The sequence below is a fragment of the Oratosquilla oratoria genome, chromosome 16 (genome assembly GCF_046742065.1).
Source record: "Oratosquilla oratoria isolate Oo_2021 chromosome 16, ASM4674206v1, whole genome shotgun sequence".
In the NCBI taxonomy this organism is placed as follows: Eukaryota; Metazoa; Arthropoda; class Malacostraca; order Stomatopoda; family Squillidae; genus Oratosquilla; species Oratosquilla oratoria.
In genome coordinates this window covers 60,817,529-60,839,593 of record NC_134792.1, presented here as the reverse complement: position 1 = coordinate 60,839,593, position 22,065 = coordinate 60,817,529, and the positions used below count along the sequence as shown (strand labels likewise).

General features: G+C 49.3%; 3 protein-coding genes across 3 annotated transcripts; 1 reads left to right on the top strand and 2 right to left on the bottom strand.

Annotated features, from left to right (window-relative positions):
- The first annotated feature begins 474 nt into the window (after positions 1–474).
- LOC143033791 (uncharacterized) lies at positions 475–1,425 on the top strand. The gene is made up of 2 exons (XM_076199285.1): positions 475–595; positions 837–1,425. Exons 1-2 carry the CDS (start codon positions 525–527, stop codon positions 1,144–1,146), a joined length of 381 nt encoding a protein of 126 aa, XP_076055400.1. The 5' UTR covers positions 475–524; the 3' UTR covers positions 1,147–1,425.
- A 3,562-nt stretch (positions 1,426–4,987) lies between these two features.
- Positions 4,988–11,020, bottom strand: LOC143033703 (uncharacterized). Its single transcript, XM_076199186.1, has 3 exons — positions 10,083–11,020; positions 5,384–5,501; positions 4,988–5,056 (listed from the first exon to the last, which is right to left on the bottom strand). The coding sequence occupies exons 1-3, from the start codon at positions 11,018–11,020 to the stop codon at positions 4,988–4,990; spliced, it is 1,125 nt and encodes a 374-aa protein (XP_076055301.1).
- A 78-nt stretch (positions 11,021–11,098) lies between these two features.
- LOC143034069 (uncharacterized) lies at positions 11,099–13,723 on the bottom strand. The gene is made up of 3 exons (XM_076199971.1): positions 12,252–13,723; positions 11,380–12,008; positions 11,099–11,230 (listed from the first exon to the last, which is right to left on the bottom strand). The coding sequence occupies exons 1-2, from the start codon at positions 12,959–12,961 to the stop codon at positions 11,489–11,491; spliced, it is 1,230 nt and encodes a 409-aa protein (XP_076056086.1). The 5' UTR covers positions 12,962–13,723; the 3' UTR covers positions 11,099–11,230; positions 11,380–11,488.
- Between the last annotated feature and the right edge of the window lie 8,342 nt (positions 13,724–22,065).

Sequence of the window (22,065 nt, the reverse complement as noted above, 5' to 3'; positions counted from 1 at the left end):
CTACTGGAGGGCTGGAGGAGGAGAGATGACGTTATCCTAAAGTGGGCCAACGACGCGGAGGGGGCTAAGGTTCTATATAAGATTCGACCCCTCTCCGCCCCGGCCTCCACGCCCTCCAGGATTTCCACCTCTAACACTCTGGACGCATTAGGTGCTCTCCTGGAGAACCCTCGTTTAAACCCTGATGGGCATATGTTTGTCGACAGGTCGGGGACTCACCGGCGGTAGCACTCTCCCCAAACGCCTGGTTCCCGCAGGAGAAAGGGGAGAAAGCCTTAGACATCCCTGCTCTCGAGCGGGCCCAAGACCAACCCAAGACGGTTCCTCCTCGACGGCATATCCCTTCATCATTCCCCGTCGTCCTGCCACCACCCTTCGCGCCGGAGGGCCTGCGCGATTGCTTGTGGCACTCGGGCAGGGACCCCGCCCTCCCCCAGCAACTTAGTGAACCGGAGGCTAAGTTGCTGACGACGGAGGCCTCGACCAGACAAGACCTTGCCTCTACCATCTCGACCGTCACGGCAATGGCGATGATGAGGAACTGGCTGACGACGCTCGCCACGAGCTTTGAGGACTTCCCGCGGGAAGAATTGAGGTGAGTGGGATATTTCAATCTATAGAGGGTCCAGACCTGTCCTGGCGAGAGACGCTCGGGTAGCGTCTTCACCCAGGACGGAGCCTCTTGACTAGCGCCCGAGGACGAGGTCGTTCGGAAACGACCTCGGCTTCGCATATGTTATACGTTCTACAATTGAGCGATGTGACTTTATTACACCCTCCGGGGATCGGGATCCTTCTCGCCCTACTAATTTGATTCGCGTGTTTTCTGTATGCAGAGACACCCTGGCGGCACTCTCTACCGTGGCAGAGGGTACAGCCAACATGGCGTCATCAGCCCTACCCCCAGCAGCGAGGGCCTTCACCGCGGCTCGTCTGGCAGCTCGTCAGTCTGCAGCGCGGTCGGCCCCGGAGATAGCTCGCCGGGGCGTGGTGAGAGCAGCTCCCCTTTCCCGTGGTCTGTTCGACCAGGAAGCGACAGACCGCGTCTTCGCTACGGTCCCGACCGTCATCCAGATCCAACAACCCTCCCAACCGGAGATTCCAGGACTTCCTTCGGAGACACGCGATAGTGACCATCTCCGCTAGCACAGTTCTGGACTTCCTGTCTTGGCTAGCTGACACCACCAACAGGGCACCGGAAGGCCGACCCGGGCCATGCCCCCCACGCCCACAACATCAGAGGCCTCGCGGCATCGCTGGCGTTTCTCCGCACCCACTCTGTGGAACGGGTGCAGGACCTCGGGGGCTGGGCATCAGCAACTTCCTTCAGGACACGGTATCTCTACCACTCGATCACCCCTGTCCCATGTGTCGCCATGGGAACGGCTCCACCCCTCTTCGCAAAAGAAGGGGGGGCAAAGGGCGACCGAGGGGTAGGGGAAGGCCCAGGAACCGCTGAGCAAGATACAATATTCTACATAGAATTTATGCACTATGTGAATTGTACAATATTATTTTTATAAAAAATAAATAAATAAATGAATATATATATTGATATTGATATCGATATAAGTAAAAAAAAAAAAAAAAAAACAGGTCGAAATGGACATGACTTCTCCTATTCAACTTAAGCTAATCTATAGTCATGATGGTCAAGAACTTTACCATGTTGAAATTAATTTCAACGCTCACTGTGACTCAGGTCGAAATGACCATGACTTTTCCTATTCAACTTGAGCTAATCTACAGTCATGATGGTCGAGAATTTTACCATGTTGAAATTAATTTCGACGCTCACCGTGACTCAGGTGGAAATGGACATGACTTTTCCTATTCAACTTGAGCTAATCTACAGTCATGATGGTCGAGAATTTTACCATGTTAAAATTAATTTCGACGCTCACTGTGACTTAGGTCGAAATGACCATGACTTTTCCTATTCAACTTAAGCTAATCTGTAGTCATGATGGTCAAGAATTTTACCATGTTAAACTAATTCAACGCCCACTGTGACTCAGGTCGACATGAACATGACTTTTCCTATTCAACTTAATTTAATCTACAGTCATGATGGTCGAGAATTTTACCATGTTAAAATTAATTTCGACGCTCACTGTGACTTAGGTCGAAATGACCATGACTTTTCCTATTCAACTTAAGCTAATCTGTAGTCATGATGGTCAAGAATTTTACCATGTTAAACTAATTCAACGCCCACTGTGACTCAGGTCGACATGAACATGACTTTTTCTATTCAACTTAATTTAATCTACAGTCATGATGGTCGAGAATTTTACCATGTTAAAATTAATTTCGACGCTCACTGTGACTTAGGTCGAAATGACCATGACTTTTCCTATTCAACTTAAGCTAATCTGTAGTCATGATGGTCAAGAATTTTACCATGTTAAACTAATTCAACGCCCACTGTGACTCAGGTCAACATGAACATGACTTTTCCTATTCAACTTAATTTAATCTACAGTCATGATGGTCGAGAATTTTACCATGTTAAAATTAATTTCGACGCTCACTGTGACTTAGGTCGAAATGAACATGACTTTTCCTATTCAACTTAATTTAATCTACAGTCATGATGGTCCAGAATTTTACCATGTCAAAATTTATTTCAACGCTCACTGTGACTCAGTGATGTCACGGTATGATGACGTCATTGTGATAAATTGACGTCACCATGTAGTCCTATGACGTCAATTTGTGTCCCTGTGACGTCACGAGACGATCCTATGGCGCCATGATCAATCCGGTGACGTCACAGTACAATCACATGATGTCACTAGGTATTAAACATATAGAAGTCCGCTTGTGGGTGACGAGACGTCACAAATTGCCATAGCACACTATTGGATGAAGACGCTCGCCACGGGCTTCGAGAACTTCCCGCGGGAAGACTTGGGGTGAGTTGGATACATACCGAGGGTCCAGGCCCGTCTTCGTGGGAGACGCTCAGGGAACGTCTTCACTCAGGACGAAGCCTCTTGACTAACGCCCACGGACGAGGTCGCTCGGAAACGAACTTGGCCTCGCATACTCCCTTTCGGTTTCTCGCTTACCCCGAGGATCTTCACGAAACTAGTGAGAGTGGTAGGCGTACGTTGGACGGAAGCAAGCGTCTCCACACTCATGTTCCTAGACGGCTAGTGGATGCATTTGCCCACCGGGGAGGGTGCATCGGCCGACATCTCAATGGCTCTGAGTGTGTTGGCGGACGTGGAGTTCGGGGTGGACTGGGACGGGTCTGCCCTTGCTCCCACACAGACTTTATTGGCTCGGGATTGAGTGGGACACAGTCAGCGTCCTTCGGGTGCTCCCCTGCGCCAAAAGAGCGTGCTTCTCTCACACGTCCTCCCTCCTTCGGTGGCGGGGGGGGGGCCTCAACTTCGCGACCCCGGCCCTTCCACTGAGCCGCTTGGGGCGCCGACGGCTGGTACGGGAGGTCGACAGGAGCATACTGCTTCTCTCCCGCGTGACCTGCCCGGGCCGATACCCTCAGCACTCCACAGGTTGTTGCGTCCCTGGCTTCGGTCGGGGGCCCTACGCCGGTCGCTGGAGTTTCTCCGCACCCACTCTGTGGAGCGGGTGCGGGACCTAGGGACTGGACATCGACGACTCCCTTGGGGACACGGTGTCTCTACCACTCAGTCGCCCCTGTCCCATGTGTCGCCATGGAAACGGCTCCACCCCTCTCATCTCAAAAAAGTGGAGGGGGCAAAGGGCGACCGAGGAGTGGGGAGGGGCCAGGAACCGTTGAACAGGATACAAATTTCGTATAATTTACGCATTGTGTGAACAGTGCAATGTTGTGCATGTCACATTCTTCGGCGTGGGTACTTGACGTTTCTGTCTCCCCTCTACTGAGTGATAAAATGAATAAGTCTCCCATAGGAAAGACACACGTAATAACGGTTTGATTCAGGCTTCACCTCTCCTCCCACCTGTCCTCGTCTCATGCATAGCTTCGCTGTGCAGGTTTCTTTCAGCCGATAATATTTCTTTGTCGCGGCTCGTGCCGCTTAAATTCTTCTTATCGGCTTAAGAAACCTGCACAGATTTAGGGTCCCTCCCTCCTCCCACAGGCGAAGCCTTCATTTCTCATTGAAGTGACGCGACGTCCGGCTCGAGCTAGCCGGGTAAGAAGGGAGGGAATAGGGAGGGGGAGGTGGGGTCGACAATGCGCATGCCTGCACAGAGCCGGGAATTTTAAATTTCCGATGATTTTGGCGGAAAATTCAAACCACACTCAACCTTCGGGAAATGGCCATATGACCAGGAGTGTGGTATGGGATTATCGCTATAGCTTCGCTGTGCAGGTTTCTTAAGCCGATAAGAAGAATTTAAGCGGCACGAGCCGCGACAAAGAAATAATATAGAATCATGAAAGGAATGAAAATCCTTGACAGAAAAAAATTACTAAAAAATGACAGCTTCCCACACATGGAATAACTTAGATGAAAAAACAGTGTGTGCAAATACTATTCACGATTTTAAGAATAAACTTGATGCTGAAAGATACAAAGACGGGTTACCACGAGCATAGCTCCCTTCCCGTATAATACAACTAGGTAAATAAAATACACACACATCCACGCACGCACGCAGACGTACACGCGCGCATACAAGAGATCTTTTGGTCCCCAGCAAGGCAGCAAGGCCAGATACAAAAACAATAACATAAATAAATATATAAACAGATAAACGAAAATATGATATATAGTATAATATAATGTGATATGAAGATAGATGAATAAATGAATGAAAAAATAGACAATACTAGGTAAGTAGATAAACAGATACATGACTAAATTAACAGATAAGAAAGTGAACGAAGAAATATATAGAAAGAAGGGCAATAAAACACATTTTTGAGGTGTTTATATGAGTTGAAATTTTCTAAAAATATTGGATTGATATGACAATGATTAATAATGTTGCTTTTGTCGACCTCCCTATAAAACTCGTGTCATATCTATATCGTCTGCTTTGTATTTAACGTGAAGATAAAATGCACATCAGGGGAGATATCCTTTATCAGATGCTGTTAAGGGATAATAAAAAATTAAAAGAGAGCAAAATCACACATTTTTTTGTGATGTTCGTACGATTGTCGACATATTTCGTGCAGGTTTAGTGACTCGTTGTTGCATTTTGTCCTTTCTAATATTTCTGCGTTGTCCATTTGATTCGGAGCAAACGGAAAGACTTTATATCAAACGTAGACTCATGATGATAACTGTTTATCTTTCGAATGCAAAAGGTCGTTCAATTTGATCTCAAATACTATTTTGTACCTCAGAGGCAGAAATGCAATGCTTAGTTGACTGAAAATAGTTTATTTTTTCAGCATTTTATACATAGTATCTACATTTTCTGGGCTTTCAATTCTATTTTCAGACGACTGTGTCAACTTGTCGACATTTGCCTGAACATTGATATGATTGATATAATTTTTCAATTGTTGTTCAGCATTCTTATCACCAAATCTTGATATAAGACTCCTAGATCCTTGATCTAAGTAATTTAGATGCACTACAAACAAAAATGGTCCTGGAAAGCTGGAAAGACTTACTGAATGGAAACTAAAGGAGGCCGGCTGGCCGAGAACGCGTAAAAGAACGATGCCAGCCGGCAGGGGAAGAAGGAAAGACATAGCTAATTGGAATGGAGGTCAGCCGACAGACATGGAACGCGAAATGGATTGGAAACCGGTTGGTTGGCCGGGTGCTCTTTCTCAGCTGAATAAAGTCTTCTGGTGATGAGATTTCTTTTTGAGACATATTTTTTTAATTATAAATGAATGTTGAGGGCCTCTGGTCCGAGGGGTGTCACGAACGCAGGATGAGAATTTTCTTGAAGCTTTGAATATCTATCGATAGAATTGGTTGTCTCGGCAGTGTCGATCACTAGGATAGAATCACAACTTTTACCTATTTTTGTCAAAATATGTATTTCAACAAATAATAGATATATGATTAATAACAATGAATTACAGATATATAGTTAATGGTGATAAATAATATATAATAGATTATATATATCTATCTATATATATATATATGTATATATGTATATATATATATATATATATATATATATATATATATATATATATATGTACATATATACAAGCCCCTGGCTTCACCAACCCGGCTGCGCCGGGGGTCCTGGCCTGCGGCGCACCTCGCTTCGCTCGCGGGGGGCTACGCCCCACCTTCAAACAAAGGCTATAAAATAAACAACTGTAAATTATTCACCTCTTTTATTTTCGTCATTTTTGTTTTTTTTAGAAGAATGTTTTTATTTAGACTTACGCCCACGTGGTTTTAGTCTATATTTTGGTGGAGTCCCGTAGATCCGCTCGAGTCCTCAAGATCCGCTCGAGTCCCAAAGATCCGCTCGAGCCCTCAAGATCCGCTCGAGTCCCAAAGATCCGCTCAAGTCCTCTAGATCCGCTCGAGTCCCAAAGATCCGCTCGAGTCCTCTAGCTCTGCTCGAGTCTCAAAGATCCGCTCGAGTCCTCTAAATCCGCTCGAGTCCCGCGACCGTGTATATGCGATTTATACCCTTACAGGGATGGCCCGTGTCACGGGGTCCGTCATTGTAATCTTTTTGCCGGATCCCCGTTCAAATCGAACCATAATAAAAGCGGTGTGCCTCAACTGACAGGGCTTTGGGGGAGTGGATCGGTGAGTTTTATCTGTGCCAATTAACCCGCTGGCTGTGGTGACAGGCCAGAGCGTCTTAGATGTTTTGTCTAGCACCAGGCGATCCCATTCAACTGAAGACGAGATCGAAAGGCCGTGATCGAAGGACCGAGGCCAACCCAGCGGGAAGTGAGAAACCCCTTCAACAGGATGAACCTCTCTCAAGGATTTTGTTCTGCCTTACGTCAGACAATTCCAAGGACTGGACCATGATAAGATTTCGTGGTGGTGGGATGAAACCGGTCCCAGTTTAATCCCTCGCTACGGCAGAACTCTTTAAAGACATTGACTGCTGGTTGTTCTGAATTTTAACATTCAATTAAAAAGGTGAGATTCTTACAGTTTTGAACCTTTATCTGTTGTTAACGATTTTGGTATTTGATCTACCTGCCGACAAGCATCTTTATTCAGCTGATTTTTTTCATTAGAATTCATTCATTCTCCCTCCGGACGATTTTATTCAGTTAAGGAAGACATCCTGCCGGAACAAATGACTTAACAGTACGGCCCTGGGACGTCTCAAATATAGAAAAAAATATATATATAAACCCAAATAACCTTATTGAACGAAGTATAAAGAATATGCTAAACATAAATAGTGTGTAACTGTGAAGTAATGAAAATTGAGACATACACTCGTATCGATTATAGAAAAGCATTTTCATTACTTCACAGTTAAACACAATTTATGTTTAGCATATTCTTTATACTTCGTTTAATAAAATTATTTGGGTTTATATATATATTTTTTCTATCTTTGGACACTATTTTATTATACAATATTCTGTCATTACATCTATTTAGAAACTAGAAAACGCTTCCTCTCCCTAAAAGTTTATCACACTGGGCAGCTTCCAGGGGCTTCTTCACCAGCGCCAACAGTTGAGAGTTCGTTTGAGTAAAAACGACTTCGGTTACAATATTGTATTTTTCAAATCTCCAAATATCAAATTGTCTTATACATAGCAAAGCTGAATGATGACCTTGGAGACTGCAAACCTAGATACGAATGTTAGAGGTAATGTTCAAATGTTCTTGGAAAAGTCTAGATTTCTGTAAGCGAAGTCATATTCTAGTTATTCAACTGTAAATACTTCTTTGTCGCGGCTAGTGCCGCTTAAATCGTTTTTATCGGCTTAAGAAACCTGCACAGCGAAGCTATATCGGTAATCCCCTACCACACTCCTGGCCAAATGGCCACTTCCGAAAGGGAGTGTGTGGTTGGACATTCCGCATAAATCATCGGAAATTTAAAATTCCCGGCTCTGTGCAGGTGGCGCAAGCGTCTACAACCCCACCTCCCCCTCCCTATCCCCTCCCTTCTTACTCGGCCGCACGGATTGAGCCGTCACTTCAATGAGAAATGAAGGCTTCGCCTGTGGGAGGAGGGAGGGACCCTAAATCTGTGCAGGTTTCTTAAGCCGATAAAAACGATTTAAGCGGCACTAGCCGCGACAAAGAAGTATTATCGGCTGAGAAGAAACCTGCACAGCGAAGCTATGCATGAGACGAGGATAGGTGGGAGGAGAAGGTGAAGCCCAAATTGTAGTCGAGGACAGGGCTCAAGCCGTTATTACGTGTGTCTCGTATGGGAGACTATTCATCTTATCATTCAGTAGAGGGGAGACAAAAAGCATCAAGTACTTATATCGATATCAATATCAATATATATATATATTCATTTATTTGTTTATTTTTTATAAAAATAATATTGTACAATTTACATAGTGCATAAATTCTATGTAGAATATTGTATCTTGCTCAGCGGTTCCTGGGCCTTCCCCTACCCCTCGGTCGCCCTTTGCCCCCCTTCTCTTGCGAAGAGAGGGGTGGAGCCGTTCCCATGGCGACACATGGGACAGGGGTGATCGAGTGGTAGAGATACCGTGTCCTGAAGGAAGTTGCTGATGCCCAGCCCCCAAGGTCCTGCACCCGTTCCACAGAGTGGGTGCGGAGAAACGCCAGCGATGCCGCGAGGCCTCTGATGTTGTGGGCGTGGGGGGCATGGCCCGGGTCGGCCTTCTCTATAACGCGGCAAAGTAAACGCGCCAGGGACCTCGGGGTTAGGGGGTTCCGAGATTTCGAATTGTAGAAGAGATGATCCTCGGACACCCCTTCCGTGCGTTCCACGTAGTCTTGAAACGCACGGACCGGGCACAGCGGGTGTGGGTTTCCTTCCTCCAGGAAGGATGGTATTCTGATAGGGCCAATCATGTCGTCCGCCTGCTCATTCTTGGCTAGGAATGTAGGTGATGGAGCGAGAGTTAGGGCAGAGCAGTCCTCCTCCAGTTTGGAGAAGGACTGGTGGCGGGTGATCGCCGCCAGCTGTGACGCCCTGTAACCCGTAGCCAGGGCGAGCAGGAAGACGGCACGTTGAAGGAAGTGTTCCTCCTCCATGATGGTCCCTTCGAACGTCAGGTACTGCAGAACACGATGCAAGGACCAGGCTAGGACCGGCTGACGTCTCGGCTCTCTCGAGGCGCGGATCCCCTTCATTAGAAGGTTTCGCGCCCTTTGCGGCACTGTGATGTTCATGCCGAAGTAGAGTGGATCAGCGAGGGCTGCGTAGTGAGCCGAGATTGTCGCCGGTGCCCTGTTGGTGGTGTCAGCTAGCCAAGACAGGAAGTCCAGAACTGTGCTAGCGGAGATGGTCACTATCGCGTGTCTCCGAAGGAAGTCCTGGAATCTCCGCCAGCAGGATTCATATTGCCGCACTGAGGATGGACGGTGAGCTCTCAGCATCTTGTCTACTGCCTCTGTAGAGAAGAGTTGGCCGAGAGCTCCCCGTAGAAACTCCAAGCGTGAAGTCGAAGTGACGCTTGGAGAGGTGCGGTAAGGCTGCTGGCCAGGCAGGCTGACCCTAGTAGAAGGGGAGAAGGGCACCACTTCATTAGCTCCCCGAACCACGGCTGAGCTGGCCAGTAGGGAGCTATCAGGAGGACCCGACCCTTGAAGGACCTGAGGGTCTGCACCACCTTCAGGAGGACCGTTGTCGCTGGAGGAGGAAATATGTAAACATACTTCCAGCGGTTCCAGTCCTCCGTGAAAGCGTCCGGGCCTCCTGCGCGTGTTCTGTGGTTGTAGGAGAGGAAGAGGGGGAGCTGGGTCGTGCTCGGGGAGGCAAATAGGTCCACCTCCGGGGTGCCGTAGCGGAGGGAGAGCGACTCGAACACTTGTGGACGTAGTTGCCACTCCACCGATGTCTCCCGGAACCTGGATAGAGCGTCCGCCCATTCGTTCTCCCGGCCCGGAACATACTTCGCCGAGAGAGAAATGGCCCTGCGTGATGCCTCGGCGAAGATGTCCTCCGACAGGGCTAGGAGTGGACCTGATCGGGCCGTACCTTGCCTCTGCACGCACTGTACTGCCGTCACATTGTCCATATCGAAGCGGACGCTCGTGTAGGAGATTTCGGGGTGCCGTTCGAGCCATTCTTTTACCACTATCAGCTCCCGAAGTATGATATGTAGCGACCTTCTCTCTTCCGACCATCCCCCGCACGCTTGATGTCCCCAGCTCGACTGGAAGCCCCACCCTATGTCCGAGGCGTCCGTCGCTACTGTTATCCGAGGTGGGGGCGGGGACCATGGGACTGACTGGCGTAGGACCCCTGGCCGAAGCCAGGGACGTAACAAGCTGTGGAGTGTTGAGGGTACCGGCCTGGGAAGGTCGCGCGGGAAGAGTGGGATGCTCCTGTTGACCTCTCGCGTTAGCCGTCGGTGTTTCAAGCGGCCCAGTGGAAGGGCCGGGGCCGCGAAGTTGAGGCAACCTAACAGGCCCTCCCACTGACGGCGGGAGAACGTTTGGGAGAAGAATGCCCTCCTGACACAGCGGAGTGTCCGAAGAGCGTTGTCTGGAGCCAGTGACAGGGAGGCGTTGATCGTGTCCCACTCGATCCCGAGCCAATGAAGTTTTTGTGTAGGGGTGAGGGTAGATTTGTCCCAGTTTACCTTGAAGCCCATCTCCGTCAAGATTCTTAAAGCCACCGAGACATTGGTTGATGCACCCTCCTCGGTGGGCGAATGTATCAACCAGTCGTCCAGGTACATGAGTGTGGAGACGCCTGCCTCCGCCAAGCGTGCGCCTACCACTCTCGCTAGCTTTGTGAAGACCCTCGGGGCAAGCGAGAGTCCGAAAGGGAGTCTGGTAAATTGATACGTCTCCCTCCCGACCTGGAACGCCAGGAACCGGCGAAATCGGGGGTGGATGGGGACATGCCAATATGCGTCCTGAAGGTCCAGGGACGCTAACCAGTCTCCCTCCCGGAGCACTGACCGAACCTGAGCCACCGACACCATCTTGAATCGCAGGGGTTTCAAAAATTTGTTCAGTGCGCTCAGGTCCATAACCAGTCTCGTTTTCCCTGGGTCTTTCTTTGGTACGGTAAAAAGACGGGACAGAAAGACCCGACCTGTCGCTGGTTCCACTATTCCTTTTTCCTTCATGTCTCTCACGTGGGGCAGCACTGAAGAGGACACCTTGGATGACGCGGGAGGGTGGCGTAGTGGCTGTGGGAGGAAAGAATAAGGAATCAGCTTATCGGTAGTAATGTGTATATCCCCCCCCCCCAAGCCTGAAGGGCTGGGGCAAGTTACTATCCATACTATGTAAGAGTATCACCACAGTTCCCTCAGAGGATAAAGGTAAGGAGACCCACCGGGAGAGAGACCCAAGGCCAGGTGAGTCCCTGGCGGATGACCCTGGAGGCCCATCCGTGCGCAGGCCACGCGTGGTGCCAGCCCAGGAGACACCCCACTTGGGGGCCTTCAGAAGTTCTTGAACTTTTGCTGTTGTTGCTGCTGATGTTTTCGTTGGTTGGTGGTCCTCTGGGGTTGGGAGGAGGTGTGGTGTTGCGATTGTTGGCGCCGAAATGTCTGGGGCTGTTGCTGATGCGGGCGCTGGGTTATCCTCCCTGTGGGTGGTGGACGGTATGCCCGCTGTTGTTGTTGTTGTTGTTGTTGGCGCGCGTATGGGGGCGGGCGCCTGAATAGAGAGTGGGACCTGTAAGCAGGTAAGGGCCGAGGTCTCGGTTGGGATGGTTGTTGGATCTGGATGACGGTCGGGACCGTAGCGAAGACGCGGTCTGTCGCTTCCTGGTCGAACAGACCACGGGAAAGGGGAGCTGCTCTCACCACGCCCCGGCGAGCTATCTCCGGGGCCGACCGCGCTGCAGACTGACGAGCTGCCAAACGAGCCGCGGTGAAGGCCCTCGCTGCTGGGGGTAGGGCTGATGACGCCATGTTGGCTGTACCCTCTGCCACGGTAGAGAGTGCCGCCAGGGTGTCTCTGCATACATAAAACACGCGAATCAAATTAGTAGGGCGAGAAGGATCCCGATCCCCGGAGGGTGTAATAAAGTCACATCGCTCAATTGTAGAACGTATAACATATGCGAGGCCGAGGTCGTTTCCGAACGACCTCGTCCTTGGGTGCTAGTCAAGAGGCTCCGTCCTGGGTGAAGACGCTACCTGAGCGTCTCTCGCCAGGACAGGTCTGGACCCTCTGTATACATTGAAATATCCCACTCACCTCAATTCTTCCCGCGGGAAGTCCTCAAAGCTCGTGGCGAGCGTCGTCAGCCAGTTCCTCATCATCGCGATTGCCGTGACGGTCGAGATGGTAGAGGCAAGGTCTTGTCTGGTCGAGGCCTCCGTCGTCAGCAACTTAGTCTCCGGTTCACTAAGTTGATGGGGGAGGGCGGGGTCCCTGCCAGAGTGCCATAAGCAATCGCGCAGACCCTCCGGCGCGAAGGGTGGTGGCAGGACGACGGGGAATGATGAAGGGATATGCCGTCGAGGAGGAACCGTCTTGGGTTGGTCTTGGGCCCGCTCGAAGAGAGCAGGGATGTCTAAGGCCTTCTCCCCTTTCTCCTGCGGGAACCAGGCGTTTGGGGAGAGTGCTACCGCCGGTGAGTCCCCCGACCTGTCGACAAACATATGCCCATCAGGGTTTAAACGAGTGTTCTCCAGGAGAGCACCTAATGCGTCCAGAGTGTTAGAGGTGGAAATCCTGGAGGGCGTGGAGGCCGGGGCGGAGAGGGGTCGAATCTTATATAGAACCTTAGCCCCCTCCGCGTCGTTGGCCCACTTTAGGATAACGTCATCTCTCCTCCTCCAGCCCTCCGGTAGCGAGTAGTCGGGAGACCAGGCCACTAGCTTGTGATCTTCTCCAAACGAGTACTCCCAGGACCGGGGAAGGTCACACCATGAGAAGGGGCGGAACTCAAAAGAGTCCGTCATGGTAGGAGGATAAGGAAAAGAACTGTAGTGGTCCTCCACCCCGTCCAACCCGACGGACGTCTGATTGGGGGGTTCCTCCTGAGAGGGGCCTTCTAGTCCTATACCTGTCGCCGGCACGGAGGGGCGGAGGGAAGGACCAGGAGGGAGAGTGGGAGGGGGGGCTAGAGCCGTAGGTTCAATAGGAGGTTGCTCTGGAGAGGGGTGCGTTATGATTTGCGCGGTCTGAAAGGCCGGATAATGTGATAGGGCCGATTCAAGGACGGGGCCTATCAGGGACGGAAGGAGGGCAGCCACTTGGGCGGCCAGAGTTCCCTCTCCCCTCGTGTCGTCCTCCGGCTCCCTGCCCTTGTGGGATTTACGGCGAGGAAAAGGAGAGCGAGGAAGGGAGGGTGAGTTGGGGGGAGAGGCTGTGGAGGGTGGGGACAAGCTGAGCGTCCTGGACCTCGGTGAGGCAGACCTCTTTTTCGAGCGAGATTTCCTGCCGGGTTCACGTGAGTGAACTAGGGAGGAAGACGAGTTCGTGGGGGTGCTTGACAAAGCAAGCCGTAAGGGTTTTAAGGACCCTTGATGTTCGGATGTATGGGGCTGCCGAGAGGCCTGAGGACGCTCGGGGACACCATACTCCGCAACATCAGACTCGTCCCCTTGTACTCCGAGAGGCCCAGGTTGTCCACCAACGGAAGTCTCGGAGACATAGGGAGACGGATGGCGAGGGCGAACGAGGCCCAATTCCACTCCTAACGCCGGATCCGCCCACACCAGGGGGGGTCGTCAGCGGATTTCAATTTCCGAGCTCTGCGCCATGCCTCCCGAAGGTGTCCGAGGGCGGCTAGCTTGGAACGGGTTTTGGGAGGAGCAGCACGAATCTCCTCAACCCGCGCTTTGCACACAACGCAGGCTAGGGGGTTAAAGCCAGCTTGTGAGAAACAAGGGGCATGGCGGGAGCAGAGGTCGTGGTGGCCGTCTGACGAGATCCTGGCTGTGCAGCCGGATTCCACACACAAGCGTTTGGTCTGAAAATAGAATAATGATAATCATAGACGGGGTGTCCCAAAGGTGTCTGGACACAACACCAAAGGGGAAAAACTGCAGGAGAACTCCCTACGAGAACACAAGAGCACGAGCTGGAACCAGACTTACCGGCATGAAAGAAGGTGGGTTGTTGAGTGACCGACTCGTCTGGTTCCGCGATGCTAAGTGACGGCTCAATCCGTGCGGCCGAGTAAGAAGGGAGGGGATAGGGAGGGGGAGGTGGGGTTGTAGACGCTTGCGCCACCTGCACAGAGCCGGGAATTTTAAATTTCCGATGATTTATGCGGAATGTCCAACCACACACTCCCTTTCGGAAGTGGCCATTTGGCCAGGAGTGTGGTAGGGGATTACCGATATAGCTTCGCTGTGCAGGTTTCTTCTCAGCCGATAATAGAATGTTGGAGGAAAAATAGCCCAGTGTGATTACCCGTTTAGGTGTGTCAGCATTTGGAACTCATTACCTGATGAGGATGTTGCACTGAATTCGATGGTCAATTTCAAATCTGCTCCCTACAATGGCCTTGGCTCATGCCTTATACCAGTTTGACTAATACTTCTGTTATTTATCCACCTATTGATACTCAGAAATATTCTATATTTGTGATCTGCATAAGGTGCACAACTCAGTCTCTCTACCCACTAGTATTAATTAATACTTAGTAATACCCCTTAGTGACATAGACTGGCGTACCTGAAGATGTAGTTACACCCTTCACCTTATGGTCTTCATCTGCCAGAATCCCCGGTCACACTATCACGGTCCTCGTCAAATGTTATGAATTCGAAAAGTTGGAAGACGACTTCGCTTGCAGTGTTATAGACTTCCCTAAAGACATTCAGGGCCCTCACCTAGGGGCCAGGGGGGTTGCATATGCCCTAAGGCGGCACATTTAGGGAGGCGGCAATTCTAGTCTGAACATGCCGCCCACAAGGCTGACAAAATAATTATAATAAAAGAGGTCAAAGGAGTCCTGAATATTTTACCGCAATATACGAATTTTACGTTAGAATCAACAGAATATGAAATATTTTTCACTTATTCTTTCTGCAGTAGGGACCATTAAAAAACAATTTCAAAATCTGTTTGATTATTTTGTAAACCAATAGCTATAATAGGCAGTAAGGAATGGTGGAGATGGGGAGTGGTGATGGGGGAAGGGGGTGGGGGGCGTTGCTGAGAACTTTGCCCCAGGGCGGCACACTTAGGCATGTAAGGGATCTGAGGACAATTCAACAATGTATGAGATTAACATCTCTTAGTTCGTCCTTCAGCTTCTCAATACATGACGCAAAGGTGTTTTGACATTTGGATATTGGAAAAATAAAGAATTGTAACCAAAGTCGTTTTTACTCAAACGAACTCACTCGAGCCGCGTAAGTAGGACAGGGGCTAAACGTGTGCAATTAGAGGTAGCAGCTAGGTGAGTTATCACTTTTGCTTATGCTGAATCCGAATGTTGCTGATTTGTGAAAAGAAGATTCACCAAAGTCGTCCTCAGCATAGACAGCCGTTGCCATTTTAGTTTTTTTTTCGAATAATAAGTTCATGATACCTTCAGATCTCGATGTGGGTTTTACTGCACCATTCATCAAGGCATGTGTATCGAGTTTTCTTAAATTCATCGACGAGAGTTGGTGCACGGCTGAGCCTTATGAAATGGTTCCGAGCTGGTAATGGAAAGGTCATAATGAAAAGGGTGGCAGCGGTGGAAGACTTGCCGTTAATGATAGCGCTGTTCAGGGTTAGATAAGCGTTAGGAATGATAGAAAAAACACGTTTACAGCGATAGCGTTGTCAGAATTGACGTTTTTATCCAAACAATTCCTGACAGCAGTAGTAATGAAGACATTGGGTGATGATGGAAATGTTGACGAGGGAGCGTAGGGGTGGGAGTGAGGTTGGAAGCAGTGCGTGTGTTCATGCGTGCGTCTACGCATCGACCAAGGAGCGAGTCGCCTCTGACTAGGCGCAGTGGTTGAGAATTTGCTGAGGTGACAACAGTGGTCGTCGGAGCAGAGGCCTTCCTGGCATCCCACTCACTCACTGCACTCTCGCAAAGGTAATTACTTATGCTACACTTAAATCTCTTCCTATCACTTAGTGGTCCTTAAAGCAACACAGCTCTGAGACGTTGTAAATATCAGCAACCCAAGAGTACCCGTTTAAAGATAATTAATCTAACCCACATATTAGCTTGTAAAGAGTGGCAACCCCAGAAAGGAGCTTGTAGATATATATCGCCCCAACAGTGACGGTCATCTAATTAAGGTTATGTTTGGTTAGGTTAGGATAGGATAGGTTAGAATAGGTTAGGTTACATTAAAATACGATAGGTTAGGATAGGTTAGATTTGGCTGGGTTAGATTAGGTTAGGGTAGGTCAGGCTAGGTTAGGTTAAGTTAGGTTAGCTTAGGTTAGGTTAAGTCAAGTTAGGTTAGATTAAGTCAAGTTAGGTTAGATTAATTTAGGTTGGGTTGAATTAGGTTAGATTTGTTAAAATCAGCTACCCCAAATATTAGCTTGCAAAGATGAATAACCCTCAGGTTCTCTGATGTTGCGGATATTTGAGACGTCCCAGGGCCGTACTGTTAAGTCATTTGTTCCGGCAGGATGTCTTCCTTAACTGAATGAAATCGTTTGGAGGGGGAATGAATGAATTCTAATAAAAAAAAAAAAAATCAGCTGAATAAAGATGCTTGTCGGCAGGTAGATCAAATACCAAAATCGTTAACAACAGGTAAAGGTTCAAAACTGTAAGAATCTCACCTTTTTAATTGAATGTTAAAATTCAGAACAACCAACAGTCAATGTCTTTAAAGAGTTCTGCCGTAGTGAGGGATTAAACTGGAACCGGTTTCATTCCACTACCACGAAATCTTGTCATTATCCAGTCCTTGGAATCGTCTAACGTAAGGCAGAACAAGATCCATCATGTCGAAGGGGTTTCTCACTTCCCACTGGTTTGGCTTCGTTCCTTCGACCACGGCCTTTCGATCTCGTCTTCAGATGAATAGGATCGCCTGGTGTTTGACAAAACATCTAAGACGCTCTGGCCTGTCACCACAGCCAGTGGGTTAATTGGCACAGCTAAAACTCACCGATCCACTCCCCCAAAGCCCTGTCAGTTGAGGCAGACCGCTTCTATTATTGTTTATTTATTTATTTGTTTTATTTATTTATTCATTTTATTTTTTATCCAATTATTCATTCATTTATGTATTTATCTATTTATATGTTTTTTATGCCGACGTTGGGTAGCCTCCACACCTGTATAGGGGTGTCGGGAATTAATGCGACAAAGCCAGAAGTGTCTCCCGGGAATCGAACTCACGACCACCTGCTCATAAGTTCTACACTGTATCCGTTGGGCTACCGCGCGGGCAAATTGCTACAGCTGTATAAATATCCTGCTTACTCCTCGGAGCTGTGTTGCCGACCTTCTTCAACAATGTCCTCCTTACTCGGGCCTCGTCGCCTTTTTTTTCACAATCCAGTCTTATTTCACTATTTATAATCGTCGTTCACAATTTTCTTGGTCATAACACTCCCCCCCCAAAAAAAAAGAAAAAAAAAAAAGAAAAAGAAATTAGAAACAGTCTTTTCTTGGTGTATTAAATACTTATCGGCTGAAAGAAACCTGCACAGCGAAGCTATAGCGATAATCCCATACCACACTCCTGGTCATATGGCCATTTCCCGAAGGTTGAGTGTGGTTTGAATTTTCCGCCAAAATCATCGGAAATTTAAAATTCCCGGCTCTGTGCAGGCATGCGCATTGTCGACCCCACCTCCCCCTCCCTATCCCCTCCCTTCTTACCCGGCTAGCTCGAGCCGGACGTCGCGTCACTTAGATCGCGGAAACGGGACCGAGTGGTTAACTCGCTGCCCACATGGGAGCAGGCGGTCCCGTTTCCTGCTGGTTAATCGTCTGTTAGTTTTATCGCTTTCCGCTTGGCTGCTGGTTTGTCTCATTCTTCGACTTTGATTTTATACGAGCACAATCCGTCCCCGTCTTCGAGCCGTCCCTGGTAAACAACCCGGGTCCTCTCGGAGGACAGGGGACGTGTCTTATGGTACGGAGTGTGGCGCCCCCCAGGGTCATCAGGCCTCTCGGCAGCGCCATACCTCTGACCATCATCGGTCCTCTATTGCCTCACGGTTTGTATCAGGCCCTAGGCGTAGACTTTGACCATATACGATCGCAATCCGTCCCCGTCTTCAGGCCGTCCGTGGTAAGAACCCGGGCCTCTCGGAAGACAGGGGGACGTGTCTTATGGTACGGAGGGTGGCGCCCCCCAGGGTCATCAGGCCTCTCGGCAGCGCCATACCTCCGACCATCATCGGTCCTCTATTGCCTCACGGTTTGTTTCAGGCCCTAGGCGTAGACTTTGACCATATACGATCGCAATACGTCCCCGTCTCCAGGCCGTCCGTGGTAAGAACCCGGGCCTCTTTGAAGACGGGGGGACGTGTCTTATGGTACGGAGTGTGGCGCCCCCCAGGGTCATCAGGCCTCTCGGCAGCGCCATACCTCTGACCATCATCGGTCCTCTATTGCCTCACGGTTTGTATCAGGCCCTAGGCGTAGACTTTGACCATATACGATCGCAATACGTCCCCGTCTCCAGGCCGTCCGTGGTAAGAACCCGGGCCTCTTTGAAGACAGGGGGACGTGTCTTATGGTACGGAGTGTGGCGCCCCCCAGGGTCATCAGGCCTCTCGGCAGCCCCAAACCTCCGGTCATCAATGGTCCTCTAACAGCCTCATAGCTTGCTTCGTCAGGCCCTAGGCGTAGACTTTGACCTTATACGATCGTAATCCGTTCCCCATACGTCTTCGGGTCGTCCGCGGTAAGAACCCGGGCCTCTCGGAAGAGAGGGGGACGTGTCCTATGGTACGGAGGGGGTGCCCCCGAGGGTCATCAGGCCTCTCGGCAGCCCCATACATCCGACCAATAATGGTCCTCTAACGCCTTAATGGCTCCCTTTGTGAGGCCCTAGGCGTAGACTGACCTTTTTCACTCGTAATCCGTTCCCCATACGTCTTCGAGTCGTACGTGGTAAGAATCCGGGCCTCTCGGAGGACAAGGGGACGTGTCCTATGATACGGAGGGTGACGCCCCGAGGGTCATCAGGCCTCGGCAGCCCCATACCTTCGACCAATAATGGTCCTTTAACGCCTTATAACTTTCTTTGTCAGGCCCTAGGCGTAGACTTTGACCTTTTCCACTCGTACTCCGTTCCCCATACGTCCTCAAGTCGTCCGTGGTAAGAACCCGGGCCTCTTGGAGGACAAGGGGACGTGTCTTATGATATGGAGGGTGGCTCCCCGAGGATCATCAGGCCTCGGCAGCCCCATACCTCCGAGCTTCAATGGTCTTCTAACGCCTCACGGCACCACCCTCCTTCCAGGTTTCTTAAAAAAAAAAAAAAAAAAAAAAAACACCACCCAGCCCTTCTCATGAGCCACAGCCAACCTCTTATCAACTTCACTTGGCTTGAGTTTAAAGATGACTTACCTGATGTTCCACCCCCAAGTAAAACACAAAAGAACTTTAGACATAGGGAGTCTAGTGTTAGTTAAAATGAGTATAAATTAGTTCAAAGAAACTACAATCATTTAGTGTAATGAGAAGAGGAAAATCAGTTTTAAATAGTACAGTTTAAGTTGGCGCAAAGTGCTAGGTATTACATAAATAAAATGCCTTGACCTTGGAGAAAAAAAAAAAAAAAAAACAGGTCGAAATGGACATGACTTCTCCTATTCAACTTAAGCTAATCTATAGTCATGATGGTCAAGAACTTTACCATGTTGAAATTAATTTCAACGCTCACTGTGACTCAGGTCGAAATGACCATGACTTTTCCTATTCAACTTGAGCTAATCTACAGTCATGATGGTCGAGAATTTTACCATGTTAAAATTAATTTCGACGCTCACCGTGACTCAGGTGGAAATGGACATGACTTTTCCTATTCAACTTGAGCTAATCTACAGTCATGATGGTCGAGAATTTTACCATGTTAAAATTGATTTCGACGCTCACTGTGACTTAGGTCGAAATGACCATGACTTTTCCTATTCAACTTAAGCTAATCTGTAGTCATGATGGTCAAGAATTTTACCATGTTAAACTAATTCAACGCCCACTGTGACTCAGGTCGACATGAACATGACTTTTCCTATTCAACTTAATTTAATTTACAGTCATGATGGTCGATTATTTTACCATGTTAAAATTAATTTCGACGCTCACTGTGACTTAGGTCGAAATGACCATGACTTTTCCTATTCAACTTAAGCTAATCTGTAGTCATGATGGTCAAGAATTTTACCATGTTAAACTAATTCAACGCCCACTGTGACTCAGGTCAACATGAACATGACTTTTCCTATTCAACTTAATTTAATCTACAGTCATGATGGTCGAGAATTTTACCATGTTAAAATTAATTTCGACGCTCACTGTGACTTAGGTCGAAATGAACATGACTTTTCCTATTCAACTTAATTTAATCTACAGTCATGACGGTCCAGAATTTTACCATGTCAAAATTTATTTCAACGCTCACTGTGACTCAGTGATGTCACGGTATGATAAGATGACGTCATTGTGATAAATTGACGTCACCATGTAGTCCTATGACGTCAATTTGTGTCCCTGTGACGTCACGAGACGATCCTATGGCGCCATGATCAATCCGGTGACGTCACAGTATAATCACATGATGTCACTAGGTATTAAACATATAGAAGTCCGCTTGTGGGTGATGAGACGTCACAAATTGCCATAGCACACTATTGGATGAAGACGCTCGCCACGGGCTTCGAGAACTTCCCGCGGGAAGACTTGGGGTGAGTTGGATACATACCGAGGGTCCAGGCCCGTCTTCGTGGGAGACGCTCAGGGAACGTCTTCACCCAGGACGAAGCCTCTTGACTAACGCCCACGGACGAGGTCGCTCGGAAACGAACTTGGCCTCGCATACTCCCTTTCGGTTTCTCGCTTACCCCGAGGATCTTCACGAAACTAGTGAGAGTGGTAGGCGTACGTTGGACGGAAGCAAGCGTCTCCACACTCATGTTCCTAGACGGCTAGTTGATGCATTTGCATCGGCCGACATCTCAGTGGCTCTGAGTGTGTTGGCGGACGTGGAGTTCGGGGTGGACTGGGACGGGTCTGCCCTTGCTCCCACACAGAGACTTTATTGGCTCGGGATTGAGTGGGACACAGTCAGCGTCCTTCGGGTGCTCCCCTGCGCCAAAAGAGCGTGCTTCTCTCACACGTCCTCCCTCCTTCGGTGGCGGGGGGGCCTCAACTTCGCGACCCCGGCCCTTCCACTGAGCCGCTTGGGGCGCCGACGGCTGGTACGGGAGGTCGACAGGAGCATACTGCTTCTCCCGCGTGACCTGCCCGGGCCGATACCCTCAGCACTCCACAGGTTGTTGCGTCCCTGGCTTCGGTCGGGGGCCCTACGCCGGTCGCTGGAGTTTCTCCGCACCCACTCTGTGGAGCGGGTGCGGGACCTAGGGACTGGACATCGACGACTCCCTTGGGGACACGGTGTCTCTACCACTCGGTCGCCCCTGTCCCATGTGTCGCCATGGAAACGGCTCCACCCCTCTCATCTCAAAAAAGTGGAGGGGGCAAAGGGCGACCGAGGAGTGGGTAGGGGACAGGAACCGTTGAACAGGATACAAATTTCGTATAATTTACGCATTGTGTGAACAGTGCAATGTTGTGCATGTCACATTCTTCGGCGTGGGTACTTGACGTTTCTGTCTCCCCTCTACTGAGTGATAAAATGAATAAGTCTCCCATAGGAAAGACACACGTAATAACGGTTTGATTCAGGCTTCACCTCTCCTCCCACCTGTCCTCGTCTCATGCATAGCTTCGCTGTGCAGGTTTCTTTCAGCCGATAATATTTCTTTGTCGCGGCTCGTGCCGCTTAAATTCTTCTTATCGGCTTAAGAAACCTGCACAGATTTAGGGTCCCTCCCTCCTCCCACAGGCGAAGCCTTCATTTCTCATTGAAGTGACGCGACGTCCGGCTCGAGCTAGCCGGGT